The sequence below is a fragment of the Salmo trutta genome, chromosome 3 (genome assembly GCF_901001165.1).
Source record: "Salmo trutta chromosome 3, fSalTru1.1, whole genome shotgun sequence".
NCBI lineage: Eukaryota > Metazoa > Chordata > Actinopteri > Salmoniformes > Salmonidae > Salmo > Salmo trutta.
The window spans coordinates 34,612,538-34,627,601 of NC_042959.1; the positions used below are offsets into that span (position 1 = coordinate 34,612,538).

General features: G+C 40.9%; 1 protein-coding gene and 1 long non-coding RNA gene across 6 annotated transcripts in view; one reads left to right on the top strand and one right to left on the bottom strand.

The window, feature by feature from the left end:
• Positions 1-62: 62 nt before the first annotated feature.
• Positions 63-15,064, bottom strand: part of LOC115173873 (Kv channel-interacting protein 1) — a 44,308-nt gene continuing 29,306 nt past the window's right edge. For both annotated transcript variants that reach the window (XM_029732359.1, XM_029732368.1), the window contains exons 2-7: positions 8,147-8,271; positions 7,943-8,012; positions 7,754-7,824; positions 7,511-7,618; positions 5,738-5,905; positions 63-2,341 (exon numbers count right to left, since the gene is read on the bottom strand). In XM_029732359.1, coding sequence (XP_029588219.1) covers positions 2,294-2,341; positions 5,738-5,905; positions 7,511-7,618; positions 7,754-7,824; positions 7,943-8,012; positions 8,147-8,271 — 590 coding nt within the window. In that variant the 3' untranslated portion in view covers positions 63-2,293. The remainder of the gene's footprint in view (positions 2,342-5,737; positions 5,906-7,510; positions 7,619-7,753; positions 7,825-7,942; positions 8,013-8,146; positions 8,272-15,064) is intronic.
• Positions 10,142-12,704, top strand: LOC115173887 (uncharacterized). 4 transcript variants are annotated; one of them, XR_003871689.1, is made up of 4 exons: positions 10,142-10,321; positions 10,649-10,760; positions 11,442-11,538; positions 12,003-12,704. It is a non-coding gene; the product is annotated as an uncharacterized LOC115173887 (long non-coding RNA). The 4 variants fall into 4 exon arrangements; XR_003871688.1 differs by lacking the exon at positions 10,649-10,760; XR_003871685.1 differs by lacking the exon at positions 10,142-10,321 and having other exon boundaries at positions 10,345-10,760.

A 15,064-nucleotide genomic window follows, 5' to 3' on the forward strand; every position in this document is an offset into this window, starting at 1 on the left:
GGAAAGCTTTAATTACTCACAGCCTCTCTCCCTTGCTAAAGAAGACACTTCAAAGGTCATTACTTTCTCTGAAAAGTTTATTGTTAAATATCATTTTGTACAACATTTCAATATACACTGATGTGACTTAATTTTTTCTGTCTGTCATTCTCTGTCTGTTAGTCTCACCTTTCTGCGCTTTGCTGATCATGAATCTTGATATTGTATAAAAGTATAGGTGAAGGTAAGGTAACAGGGGACTGTGAAATAAGGGATTCTGTGTTTTGTTGTCAGTGAGTCTTCACATTATTTAGGCTATTGTCATCATCACCCATGTCATGGCTTTCATTCCTGTATCCTCAGTGACAAGGTATAATTCTATTCTCTCTCTCTCTCTCTCGTTGGGTATTGTCTTGAGAGTTGTTACTATACAGTTGTAATGTCCCACAGGAAACCATGCACACACCCATATTGGCACAATAGAAGCATAAGAGCACACTTCAAAATAGTGCTGGGCGATTAGCGCTTTTTGAGGTCGGTTCAGTTTTGGTTTTTGAAAAATAATCACGGTTTTCTTATTTTTTCTTTTTTACAATAAATGCATTATGTGTTCAATGCTGTAACAACAATGAATAAAACAATTGATGGTAGTGAGTGACAGCCTATTACTATCAGTTATTAGGCTCTAAACCATAATTTATTCACATTACATTACTTACAGTAAAGTCAATATTTTGGTTGTGTAAATTACATATTTGTTTTTAGTATGGTGATACTAAGATATGCAATTACTGCAGATCACTTATTAACAAACCATCCCTTATTCACATCACTTTAATAAAATATTTCAGTTGTTGTGTATATTTTTTTTATTTCATTTGATGACTTAATATTTTATTCCAAGTCATCATCTCATCTCGGTCAGGCTGTAGCAGCCAGCCAGCCATCTATCTCTGTTCTGCCAGAGTCATCCTTCAGGATAGCAGGCTTTACATAGCTGGCTAGCTGCCTGCTGTCTGATGATATCCCGTTTAAGTAGTTCTTTAAAGTAGATAAGGCATACTTTTAACACTGCTAAATAACAACTATTAATCGATTAGATACATCAATCAATTATATACATTCTCTCCTATCTCTCTATCACTCTTCCGCTGTGTCTGTCTGTCGGCCACACAGGCTTGCCCGGCAAAGAACCAATGAGAACAGGAGGCAGCTAGCTGTAGGCAATGGATTCTGGTCAATGTAGTTCACTACCACGTTTTCGGCGCTTAACTCTGATGAGTTGGACTCTTCCGCTTAACTCTGATGAGTCAATTAGTTATTTACAAACTGAAAATAAACCAACATTTCGGTTATTTGCTCAGCACTACTTCGAAATTGCCATAGGCCACAAAACATTCAATCCAGGCTCTGTGGGTTGGAATATCATCTGGCCAGATTGACAGACAAAGAGACAGATCAACGGAGCTCAGTGCAGACAGAAAGATAGAAGCCAAAAACCCAACGACACAAGGCACCACAACACGAAAAACATTGACTAACACTAACACACATACAGTAGGAGTGCTGTATATAGCGGGGTTAGGGCGGACTTGTTTTAAATGTATATTTCTTAATATGTTGCGGTCAAATACAGATCACATGAATTCTACAAATGAAAATGTACAGGAAATGTCCTCAATTTGTATTTGTAAACTGTATTTGTGGTGAAATTGAGGCCAGGATTCAATCCAAGGAGCGTTATAGAGCAGCGCACTGACTGCCGACAATGCGACTTTTAAGGGCAACTTCCCCGACGTTCAAAGAGATCGCTCTATAGTGCGCCTAGGATTGAATCCCGGCCTGACACAGTGTAGGTATGTGTATGTCTTAATGTGTGTGTGTGTATGTCTCTATAATGTCAGTATGTCAATTAACAGGTGTTATATACACTCTCTGAGAGAACAGTAACCATAACAACGACGACAACATCAACAGAACAAGACTGAGAGAGTTCGGACCAAGGGTGAAAGATTACAGAGTCACAGGAAGATCAAAACAGGTACAAGGGGTCAGAGGTCAGTGGGAGGGGTAATAACCCAGCCTGTTGATTGGTCACTGTCATTGTAACGTGATGGTGAGACACTGTGCCACACGGCAGATGCATATAGCTGTTGCTGGGCGACAAGTGTTGAGTACCTCTCATAACCATGCTGACAGCAAAGTTTGTGTCCCTTTTTGCCATTAAATGGTGGGCTGCTCTTTCTTCTCACAGTTCAAAGGTCTTTCCTATCTGTCTTTTATTTTCCCACGGTGTCTCTTTTGTCTGTTTCGTTTATATGACGTTTTCGAAAAGCTGCAGGGACCTCATGATGTTTTCATCCTGGGGAAGAAAGTATGAAAAAAAGGAGGAAGCTGATCATGAGGAATAAAACAGTAACACCTCTGAATTTGCACATACACAGTGGTGGAACAAGTACCCAACTGTCCTACTTGAGTAAAAGTAAAAATATCTTAATAGAAAATGACTCAAGTAAAAGTAAAAGTCACCCAGTAAAATTCTACTTGAGTAAAAGCCTAAAAGCATTTGTTTTAAAATATACTTATGTATCAAAAGTAAAAGTATAAATCATTTCAAATTCCTTATATTAAAACAAACCTGATGGCACCATTTTCTTGTTTTTTAATTTATGGAAAGCCACAGGCACACTTCAACATTCAGACATCATTTACAAACAAAGCATGTGTGTTTAGTGAGTCTGCCAGATCAGAGGTAGTAGGGATGACCAGGGATGTTCGGTTGATGAGTTTGTGAATTGTACTATTTTCCTGTCCTGCTAAGCATTCAAAATGTAACGAGTACTTTCGGGGGTCAGGGAAAATGTATTGAGTAAAAAGTACAATATTTTCTTAAGGAATGTAAGTAAAGTACAGATAACCCAAAAAACAACTTAACTAGTACTTTATTAAAGTATCTTTACACTACTGCACATACTGTACAGTGCTCAGTGTAGTGCTCTGACTGTATCACATAAGTACCACTAGGTGGCAACGAAGACTGAGAAGAGGTTATAAATGAAAATGTCTTACTCAGGCAGTTTAAAATAGAGTTCCACATTATGAGTCATAATACCCCAAAAGCCAAGCGGTCAAACAAGGAAATGGTTCCAATAATATTTCCACCATTCATTTTTTTCCCCATATGCGATTTTAGAAACACTTAAAATAAGGGCTGTGTTTTGTGTAGGCTCACCCTGGTGTGACGTTTTGATAACCGTGTAAATTTCTCTAGGACAAGGTAACTTCTATCAACACATTCGCCTGTATTTACCCCCCAAAAAATGAAACGCTAATTAGCTGCTAATGTGGCAATCATAAAAAAAGCTACAAATGCCATGATGAGCTGTGGGGGCCCATGCGCCTGACAACAATGTCTATATTTTCATTGACTAAATCATTTTGACAGTAACCCTCCAAAAATTCATTCATAAACCTTTTTTTTAACTGACATATGTACTAGGAAGCTAAGTGTTTGTTCCTTGGGCTTCGGGCATGTGACTGAAAAAATGCCCCAGGTCTTGAAAAATAGTGCAGTGAGTCGAGCTTATGAGTTTTAGTTTAGAAAAGAATCTCTCCGCAGACGCGACAGTTACAGGGACGGTAAAAACCCGCTTGAATACCATACGAACATCAGGAAAACTGGGTTGTAGGGAGTGGTGCTTCAAATACAGCAGTTTCACAACAGTCCCTTATCACTGGTATATCTTGGCATGCATTATTCAAGAATACGTTTAGATTGTGTGCAGCGCCATGAGCATACAATGCACAATGTCTCAGGAAAGGCTGTCTGGGTTGGCAATACTCAGTATAGAAAACAACCTGCAAACTGGACCTACGGGCCGTGGTGAATACATTTGCTCACAAAAATGCAAGGCAACGGAGTCACATGCTGTAGCTACTATAGGCCTCTACATGAAAAAGAGAGACAAGCACAGACACAAATAGACTTTATTCTAAGAGAAAGAAAGAGAAAAAGAAAGACACAGAGAGAGAAAGCAAGGAGGACTTCACCAGACCAGGGGAGTCTCTCAAAGCGGCATTAGTTGAATTGAATTTGATTCAATTTAATTTACCTTGAATACCGCTGCCCATTTGTGTAGGCTATTAGCCAGACAGAACCCGCTGAGCTCAACAACAAACAGTGGCTGAATTTATCCTCAAGCCAAGTACTTTTTTCTTAATTGTAAGGCTGTTTGATGTGTAATTTTGATAAAAAGTGTATAAATAGCAGCTAAATGCGATATATAGCTATAGATAGTACACTGCATAATGAAAGTGTCCCTAGTAAGCTAGTGTTTTGAGGGTGGACTGACTGTATTATTTGGAATTAAAAGACTGGCTTCAAGCATAACAACTTTCTATCCAAGCTGGGAGAGAGCCCGAGGATGGCTCATGTCATGCAGGTTCCGGCAGGCTATACAGGACAATTGATTTAAAAAATCAATTGGTAGCTGTTGCATCAAACATTTATTTTACAATCTGCAATGTTAAAATGTCCAACTTTAATTACTGAACAAGCAATTACATTATTGCCACCAGCCAGCAGTCTACTGTAAATGGCAGCATTTCAACACCATGTATAGCTTTTATGAAATGTTAGGCTTAACATGAGAAAATTACAACCAAATAGGCCTACCAATAAACATTTATTCATTAGCTAAAGCACAGCTATAGGCTACATGCCCTGGCATGTAGCCTATAGAAAGCCTGTCATCGATTCAATAGGCAGCCGCACAGACCTGTAGCGATTTCAGCACCATGGACAGTGATCGGTAGTCTATACTTTTTGAGTTGCTGTCCGGCTGATGCGTTAAACATTTTTTTGGGGGGGGGGTCCAAGCTTGCAGGGATCCAGAGAAACTACATTATGGCAGTGGTGTAAATGTGTGAGACCAATGGCTCTGGTCTATTTATTGTCCCCTCCCTACTCTCTCCACCCACCCCGCCCGACCCGAAAAAATGAGGGAATGGGGTGTCTCGCTTTCTCTGCTGTCTCTGGTAAAGGGTAAAGACCAACAGAAGGGGGAAATGATAGTGTAGGATTATTTTATAAGTTATATTATTTTCTAAGTCACTGCACAAAAGTGTTTGGAATTGTAATGATAATTGATTATCGACTACCTTGCTCTATTCTGATTGGTCACATGTTTGTTGGTGGTTAGAAGAATACAGGAAATAGTTGAGTTGAAGAGTGCTGGCCTAATGGCCGTGAAAATGGTCAGTTGATAAATACATTTGCATGAGAGTAGTCAGTCTCCATCCAGTGTTCTTCTACATAGAGCGGGATCAACCCACCATCTAAAACCCTCAAACTACAATAGTATTATACAGGATTAAGTGGTAAGGATGTTTAATGTGACTAGTCAAAAAGTGACTAGTCAATCAGGATAGATAATAAACAGAGTAGCAGCAGCATATGTGAAGATTGTGAAAGGGTGTGAAAGTGTGTCTATGTGTGTGTGTGTGTGTGTGTGTGTATTTTGTGTGTGTGAGCATATGTAGTGTGTGTGAGCATATGTAGTGTGTGTGTGTGTGTGTGTGTGTGTGTGTGTGTGTGTGTGTGTGTGTGTGTGTGTGTGTGTGTGTGTGTGTGGTGTGAATATGCATGTGTGTGTGTATTTTGTGTGTGTGAGAATATGTAGTGTGTGTGAGCATATGTAGTGTGAGTGTGTGCATAGAGCCAGTGATAATCAAAGAAGTCCAGAGAACTCCAGTTTACCTCCTGGCAAGACAGAATGAACTCATCCAGAGTGACTACTCCATCTCTGTTCTTGTCCATCTTCTGGAAGAAAGCATCCACATGTTGTTTGGGAGTGTCCGTCTTCAGGGCAGGGTATGTGTACTTCCCCATCATGTCATATATCGCTCTGACGATGTCTGTCATCTCCTGTAACACACACAAAAGCACAGTTTGTCTGTCAGTGGATGTCGAATGTGAAACAAAACACACAATTATTTCGAAATGTACTACACATGTATTTATTCTATTTTATTTAACCTTTATTTAACTAGGCAAGTCAGTTAAGAACAAATTCTTATTTACAATGACGGCCTACCAAAAGGCAAAAGGCCTCCTGCGGGGACGGGGGCTGTGATTTAAAATAAAAAGATATAAATATAGGACAAAACACACATCAAGACAAGAGAGACAACACAACATTACATAATGAGACCTAAGGCAACAACATAGCAAGGCAGCAACACATGACAACACAGCATGCTAGCAACATAACATGACAACAACATGGTAGCAACACAACATGACAGCAGCACAAAACATAGTACAAACATTATTGGTCACAGACAACAGCACCAAGGGCAGGAAGGTAGAGACAACAATAAATCATGAAAAGCAGCCACAACAGTCAGTAAGAGTGTCCATGATTGAGTCTTTGAATGAAGAGATTGAGCTAAAACTGTCCAGTTTGAGTGTTTTTTGCAGCTCGTTCCAGTCGCTAGCTGCAGCGAACTGAAAATACGGGATGTGTGTGCTTTGGGGACCTTTAACAGAATGTGACTGGCAGAACGGGTGTTATATGTGGAGGATGAGCACTGCAGTAGATATCTCAGATATGGGGGAGTGAGACCTAAGAGGGTTTTATAAATAAGCATCAACCAGTGGGTCTTGCGGCAGATATACAGAGATGACCAGTTTACAGAGGAGTATAGAATGCAGTGGTGTGTCCCATAAGGAGCATTGGTGGCATATCTGATGGCCGAATGGTAAAGAACATCTAGCTGCTCGAGAGCACCCTTACCTGCCGATCTATAAATTATGTCTCCGTAATCTAGCATGGGTAGGATGGTCATCTGAATCAGGGTTAGTTTGGCAGCTGGGGTGAAAGAGGAGCGATTACGATAGAGGAAACAAAGTCTAGATTTAACTTTAGCCTGAAGCTTTGATATGTGCTGAGAGAAGGACAGTGTACCGTCTAGCCATTCTCCCAAGTACTTGTATGATGTGACTACCTCCAGCTGAGTATAAGACTGTATCATCTGCATACAAATGGATGAGAGAGCTTCCTACTGCCTGAGCTATGTACTCCCTTGGTGACAGGCAGTGGCTGAGACAGCAGATTTTCTGACTTTGTACACTGCACTCTTTGAGAAAGGTAGTTAGCAAACCAGGCCAAAGACCCCTCAGAGACACCAATACTCCTTAGCCAGCCCACAAGAAGGGAATGGTCTACCGTATCAAAAGCTTAGGCCAAGTCAATAAAAATAGCAGCACAACATTGCTTAGAATCAAGGGCATTGGTGACATCATTGAGGACCTTTAAGGTTGCAGAGACACATCTATAACCTGAGCGGAAACCAGATTGCATACCAGAGAGAATACTATAGACATCAAGAAAGCCAGTCGTAAACTGTATGCTGTACCCACTTGCATGTGCACACACACACACACACACACACACACACACACACACACACACACACACACACACACACACACACACACACACACGAACGCACACAAACACACAAACACCTCCTTGCTGATGTAGCCATCTCTGTTTATGTCATACAGGTTGAAAGTCCACGTCAACTTCTCCCTCACTGATCCCCTCAGTAAGATGGACAGAGCCATGACAAAGTCCTGGAGGAGGGAGAGAATGAGACACTGTCACAGGGAGAACAAGAGGAAGAGTGATCTAGCATGGAATGCACGAAGGGTAAGTGATCAGAGGATCGTGAGGGGGGGGGATTTGAGACGCGGTAGAGGAATGTTAACCTCAAACTTGATGGATCCGCTGTGTGCTGAGTCAAAGGCGTCGAACAGGTAGTGTGCGTAGGAACTGGCATCTGCAGAGCATTGGAGAGAAGACAGATACTCTTTATGGGCTTACGCAACATACCCACAACACAACTCAACACCTTTACATGTTATGGAGACACACACATACACAAACTCATTTCTTACCTCCATGGGGAAAGAACTGGGCGTATATCTGTTTGAAGGTGTCCTCGTTCACCACCCCACTAGGGCACTCCTACGATGGAAATAGAAAGAGAGAAAGAAAGACGGAGAGACAGAAAGAGAGAGAGAGATCAGCCCCAGAGAGACATCGGTGACGGACACTAAGTGATGGAGAAATGGAATGATAAGTATAGACTGACTACATACGTTTTTGAAGCCACGGTAAAGGACTTGTAGCTCTCTCTTGCTGAAGTTGCTCTGAGCCTCCAGTTTATCCAGCCCTTCTGGCCGATGACACACAACGCTCAGCTCAAAATCATCATCAATTTTATCTAGAGAGAGAGACATATATACTGTAGATAGGAGATTTTCACAAAAGGTTGCATTTTAATGAGCTATGGAAAATAGAAATAGGTAGGGAGAGAGAGAGAGAGAGAGGGAGAGAAAGGGGAAGTAAAGAGCGGTTCAGGTAAGAGAGGGCACAATAGGACAGTGGGAGAGATGGAGCAGAGAGAAAAAGAGAGACAGGAGGGTAGAGAGAGTGACCTGATCATTAACAATTCATTACTGCCTCTGCCAGAGGGGAGGGGAACAGAGGACGGACAGACGGACACACGGGCACACACACTCCTCCAGGCCATTTGGTTTCATCCTGGTGGCAGAGCTATCTCTGTCAGTGTCTCATTAGTGAGAGGTGGAGAGTGCTGACTCTAGCCCGAGGTGAGGTAATTCAGACACAACTCACCTGGGAAGCCAAGTGACACTTACGTTACAGGTGCTCTGACAGATGCACTGTTCAACGATACTGTACAGTCACATAAAACCAGTCTCACACAGAGCTAGGGTTGCAAAGCTGCTGGTATTTTACCAAAGCTACTGGAATCTGCAGTAATTTTGGTAATTAACAGCAAATCTATGGCAATCTATCGTAACTTTGATCATTTATACTAACTATACTACTTTATGTTAACTTAAGACATTTATTCATGTACAGTATTCCTTTTTTGGGCCCGCTTTAAATGATGTGCGGCTTATAACGGCTTCATAAACATCACTTAAATGTGTGACAAATCATCTATAACCGTATGTCATGCTTTATAAAGTGTTCATAAATGTGGCATAACTGTGGGACATAACTCCCAATGTCAAATGTGGCATAACCCACTATGTCAAATATTACATAAACCTGTGCTTTATAAAGGGTGACATAAGCACCACTTAATAAAGGCCTTATAAATCATAATAAATTGAGGCTTCACAAAGGATTTCTAACCCTGTCATGCATCTTGGTAGAGCATTGCAACGCCAAGATATTGGGTTCGATTCCCGGGACCACCCATACGTAAAAATGTATTCACGCATGACTGTAGGTCGCTTTGGATAAAAGTGTCTGCAAAATGTTATATTATATTTCACTAAAACATTTTTAGGATGGCCCAACCTCTTTCCCTCTTCGGTGCATAGTCAATATTGGACCTGACCTCAATTTTCCCCAAAATGCTGAGCTGCAGGATGACACACACTCTAAAGTGCAGTCATTACAGGGCATCCATCAATTTTTTTAGCCTACTTCTTTTTTTGGCCAAATTCTGTTTTCTTGATTTTGTTTTCACAGGTTTCGGATTTCCCCCAGTTTTTCTGGCTTAACCAATTTTTTTCACGTTTTTTTAATAGAAAAAAAACCTAAAACTTTTGATTTGCTGTCTTCACAACATCAGGGGTTGAAACGTAGATTTGTTTTTAGTGTAATTTCCTTTTCATTCAGTGAGCATGCCCTGCACTGTTGTTCGGTTAGCGGGTTTTCTATGTGATATGATTCAGATGCCAATGGAATACTCTTCTTGCTGGAGCCTCACGTGGAGGAAAGACTAGCGGAGGAAGGAGTTCGCTTCTGCTGCAGTGTTCACGGTCAAATATTACGCATTGTGGCTGTGCTTCGAGTAAAAGGCCAGAAACACTCCGTATTATTCAGAGCCCCACGAAAGGACACCATATACAGTATACATTCTACAGACCCTACTGAGTAATCCCTAACATACATTTACTGCGGCACCCAGAATAGTTATTGCTGAAAGCCAATATGTATTCCATATACAGTGATTCGCATTGGCGGCATTTATTTATTTAAAACCCAAATGTAATGCAAATGTCACTTAAATATGAACAAATATGAATCATTTTAATGTTTCAACAATAATTGTTCATATATCATGAATGGGTTTCGAATCGTTTATACTACTACGTGGGAGACTTTTATTTTGAACATTTCGTAAATTCCGAGATCCGGAAGTACTTTTTTAGTGTTGCTGACGAGATGCTGAACATGTGATGAGTTTGAACATCAAACGCCAACTTGTGCTGCCACCGGACAGTAAAAAATAAGTAAATTAAGCTCTATGTATTATAATCAAAATTATTTTGTAGTCGTTAAGTGTTGAGTTAGATTACATACAGTAGCTACCTCAATTGTTATTTTAAATCATTTCGGTGACTTCACCGAAATGTAGCTTGCTAGCAGGCTCAGCTAAATACATTTCACCCTAGATACAGCCTCACATAGTCACGTTATGACATTTGTAAATTAAAGAGAAATATAATAATACGAATTGAATGGAGTTTCCCATCTTCCCATTCGGAGTTTCTGGCGCAGCACAGAAATGCCCTTATCCAGATGGTGGGACCAAAGGCATTTCCTAACGAACCTGCTAGCTTTCTTTTAAGGTTGGAACGAACATGCAGTACCTCCAGCAGGAAGAAAGACATAACCATTTGCCAGCTCAAAGACAAGCTACACTATTCACACCCGTCATCAAGGCAAAGGGTGGCTACTTTGAAGAATCTAAAATATATTTTGTTTTGTTTAACACTTTTTTTGGGTTACTACCTGATTCCATATGTGTTATTTCATAGTTACTTATTTTCACAACTTCCACCAGTTTGATGCCAAAACATTGACAACAAATACATATTTGCATAGTAAAATAAATAGAAGTGTGTACAAAACAATACATTTCATGATCAAACTTTCATATTAAACACCAACGGTGTTCACTAAGTTGATGGTTTATATTTAGGATAATGTTTTACAGCTTTGTCATTATATTTTCATCTTATTTAATCATTTCATATATTTGACGTGATAAGGCCAGTGAGAGGGCCAGAGATAATCACAGACACCCATGGTAATCTGAAGTCCCCAAAAGGGCCACTAGATGTCTTCTTATGGATTACATGGATACTTCTTATGGATACAAAAAATATTCGGTAGTTTACATTGAACATTTCTAGCAATATACCCTCCCTTTGCAACCCTACACACAGTTAACAGTAGTTCTCCCCCCCCCCCCAACTATTAGCCCTGTCCCCCCTGTTCCTTCACACCCCATAATACTACAGCAATAGTCATAGACATCAATACTTATAGCTATCTTCCATTCATATGGAAGTAATATCAGAGTTTTACACAGTACACATTTACAACCTTTTAACTCTATTTGCTCAGCAGGCTTACACGGTCAAGAGACAGGCTATCCGGGTTGATATTCAGCATATGGTGGCAGTGGTACCTACTCACCCTCAACATGGATGACCCCCACAAGGTGCAGTAGTTTAACCGCCCCGCAGATCAGAAGCATAATAGCTATGATATGGAGACTGCTCGCCTCATGTTCTCCCTCATTATCCATCTCTCCTTTATGTATCAGGTCTACCGCTGGGTTTTCCTTTTCTTCCTGTTCTCCTATCTTCCCCTGCTCTGGCGGTACGCATCTAAACTTTCTACAGGACGTATCCCACCCCTCTCTCCCCTTCCCCTCTATCTCTACTTCTGTCTCCTCTCACTGACTGCAACCACTATCTTTATACCTGCCTCGCTCTCTCTCTCTCTCCCCACCTCTCCCCTCCTTATCCCCCTCGCCCTCCCTCGGGCATCTCTTTCTCTCCCTCTTACCTTCGCACCATGCCTGTGACCCTCACTCCCCCTATCCCCAGTTTCCCGCTCTCACTCTCTCTCATTCCCTCCCCCTTTCTCTCTGTTTAGTAATAGAATGTCCTTCACTCTCAGGATGGACCCCACCTCCAGGGCGAGAGATGAACCACTGAACCTACCAGAACAATGATACATTCACCTTCAACCTGCAGCTGTGTGTGTGTGTGTGTGTGTGTCACAGAGCTGTGCTTAACTTGCTTGAAGGTAACTGCTAAATTGACGTTATATCCTTTAAATGATACACAATTACAATAGACACAAGTTATTGTCCCCCATGTAAACCAACCAGTGACGCCAAGAGCTTTTATTTTGACCTAGAAATTACATCCCACTGTATGTGTAGGCCGTCATTGTTCTTAACTGACTTGCATAGTTAAATAAAGGTTCAATAAAAATCAAAAATACAAATGAATAAAGTAAAATCAAGTTGCAGTAATTAAAATGTACCAGTAGAGGGAGGCAGACACTTGCAAGATTAGATCCTTGACTGTCATTATCCACTTCCTCCTTTCATATTGGTCTAGTGGTATTATTTCCAGAACCTGTTCAGCACTTTGAACATGTCTCGTTAGGGTTTCCTTACAATGGAGTGGGCGGCAGGTAGCCTAGCTGTTAAGCGAGATGGGCCAGTAACCAAAAGGTCTCTGGTTTGAATCTCCAAACTGACTAGGTGATTTTTTGTTGTTGTCAATGTGTCCTTGAGCTAGGCACTTAATCCTAATTGCTTCTGTCGGTCTCGCTGGATAAGCGTGTGATGTCAATAAGTGTATGCATCCCTATTCTTCTCTTCTGTCGTTCTATTCAAGCTGATCCCGGTAATCCTTCTGTATGTGACGCTCGTTTGCATAATCTGAATCAGGCAAGGGCTACAGCTGCTTCTCATTGGCCATTTAACAGCGAGGAGCACTCTCTAAGAAGCATAACCACTACTCTGACATCACAACACTGAGCAGGTACAGTGCCTTCGAATGAATTCGCACCCCTTATCCACATTTTGTTGTGTTACAGCCTGAATTTAAAATGGATTACATTGAGATGTTGTGTCACTGATCCATCCACACACAATACCCCATTATGTCAAAGTGGAATTATGTTTTTAGAAATGATCAACAACCAATTTGACAGAGCTTGGAAGACTTTTTGAAAGAATAATGGGCAAGTATTGTATAATCCAGGTGTGCAAAGCTCTTAGGCCCCAATTCCGACCCGAGTTAAGAGCGTGTAAAGGGAACGTAGCATTAGAAGAGCACGCTATTCACCCACTATTTGTTTTGGGTGGAGATGGAATAAATGAAGGTGTGGCGGAGGCGTGTCTACAGATACACCGTATTCTGACCTTGACTTCATTCCCCCATAATTCCACCACCTTTACAGGTGAGGAAACCATGAGTAAGGTCAAGCGAACCTGCCGGTTCCAAGTGGAAAAAGCATCTACTTTCTTTTTCCTGATGGAAATAACAGAATTCTCCGTGCACAGTCATTTATAAATTGGTAAGTGCTATTGATAAGAGCTAGGTAAATGAGTAATCCGTTTGTAGAAGGGGATTGTAAATACAAATAGTAATTGTTTTAGATGATTTTTCCTTACGACCCCTGGGGATTAGTGTGAAACTAGCCATACGGAAGCAAACTGAAAGTCATATCAACATGACATGTATTGCGGCCCCTTTTCCACAGTAAAATTGGAAATAAACAGTTTTGCCGTTATTCTGAATTTGAATTGTGTGCCCTCATAATTTGCACGGATGAAATGTGGAGACTAATGCTATAGACATCAGTAGGGCTGATGAGTTGATCTATGCACTTTGTTTTGATTATGTGCCCGGGCTTTTCTCCATTTTATTTGACAGTTTGTAACATGTTAAATATTAGCCACTATCGGGAGCCACCGTCAGTAATCATTCCATTCTGTTTACCTTTCTTCCCTCTGTCACATCCTTGTAGTTGTTCCTGAGGGTCGCTGGCATTAGTGGATCATATTAGGCTTAACGTTGTACAATCGTTTGGGACATGTAGCCTATTTGAATCGTTATGGAACTCAGACCACACGTAGCAGGTTAAACCTGGAGCCTGGCGCACGGTTCATAACGACTGGATCGTTGTGGTACAGTTCCATGATCAGTGAGGATCAGGGTAGATTTATAGGACTGTTGTTCAACCCCTGTTGTACGCTTCTTTTCCACCTTCCAATATTTCGTGGATTGAACTTGAATATGGCAACTTTCAGGGTGAATCAAACCACTGTACTTTTTAGTCATCGTTATATTTTGTGTGCAAAGGTTCATTTTTGTACTTTCCTAACCCTAAAATTTGACTGAATAATCTACAATTGTTGGTGCTGAAACAGAGATGACTATGCACAGATGGCTTTCTTTCTTGGCGCCCTATATTCTGACCCTGTTCTCTCAATGTATTCTAATGAGTCTGTCGACCAAATTCTAATTAAAGGTACACCTTATTTAAAGGGATGGCTTAAGATAAATGTACTTTAAACTCCATTGAATGAAAACTCCACGAGAATATCTGTTGGCAACTCGATAAGGCAAGTCTGAATACCAATTACTAAGAAGTGTGTAGGAAGGGCATAAATTCCTAAGTCGCCATAAATGCCCAAGTCAGGATCGGGCCCTGAGACTTATACAGAATGATGGAGTTTTTCTTCCACTTTGACATGACAAAGTATTTTGTGTAGATCGTTGACAAAAATAACAAGTCCATTGTAATCCAACTCTGTAACAACAAAATGTGAAAAAAGTAAAGGTGCGTGAATACTTTCTGAAAGCACTACATATGGATCACTAACATAGACATATTACGCACATTTACACACACAAATGGAGTACCACAGCCTTACCTCATACACTCACAACCAGTGGAAATCAGATACTAATTTCTAAATCCCATTTGACTAAAGCAACTGTATCGACTTCAGGGTGGCAAATTGGCATACCTCAACATACACTATGCATGCCGTAGGTTCACCATTCACACGGCAATAAATCACTGTCAAATTTGAGGCAGCCCTACTGCCAATGTACGTGATCACCAGCCTTTTGAGTGGCTCGCTATGTCCAAAACAGACACACAGAGAGTGGCATCTCCACATATTCTTAGAGAGTGCAAAAGCAACACACCCA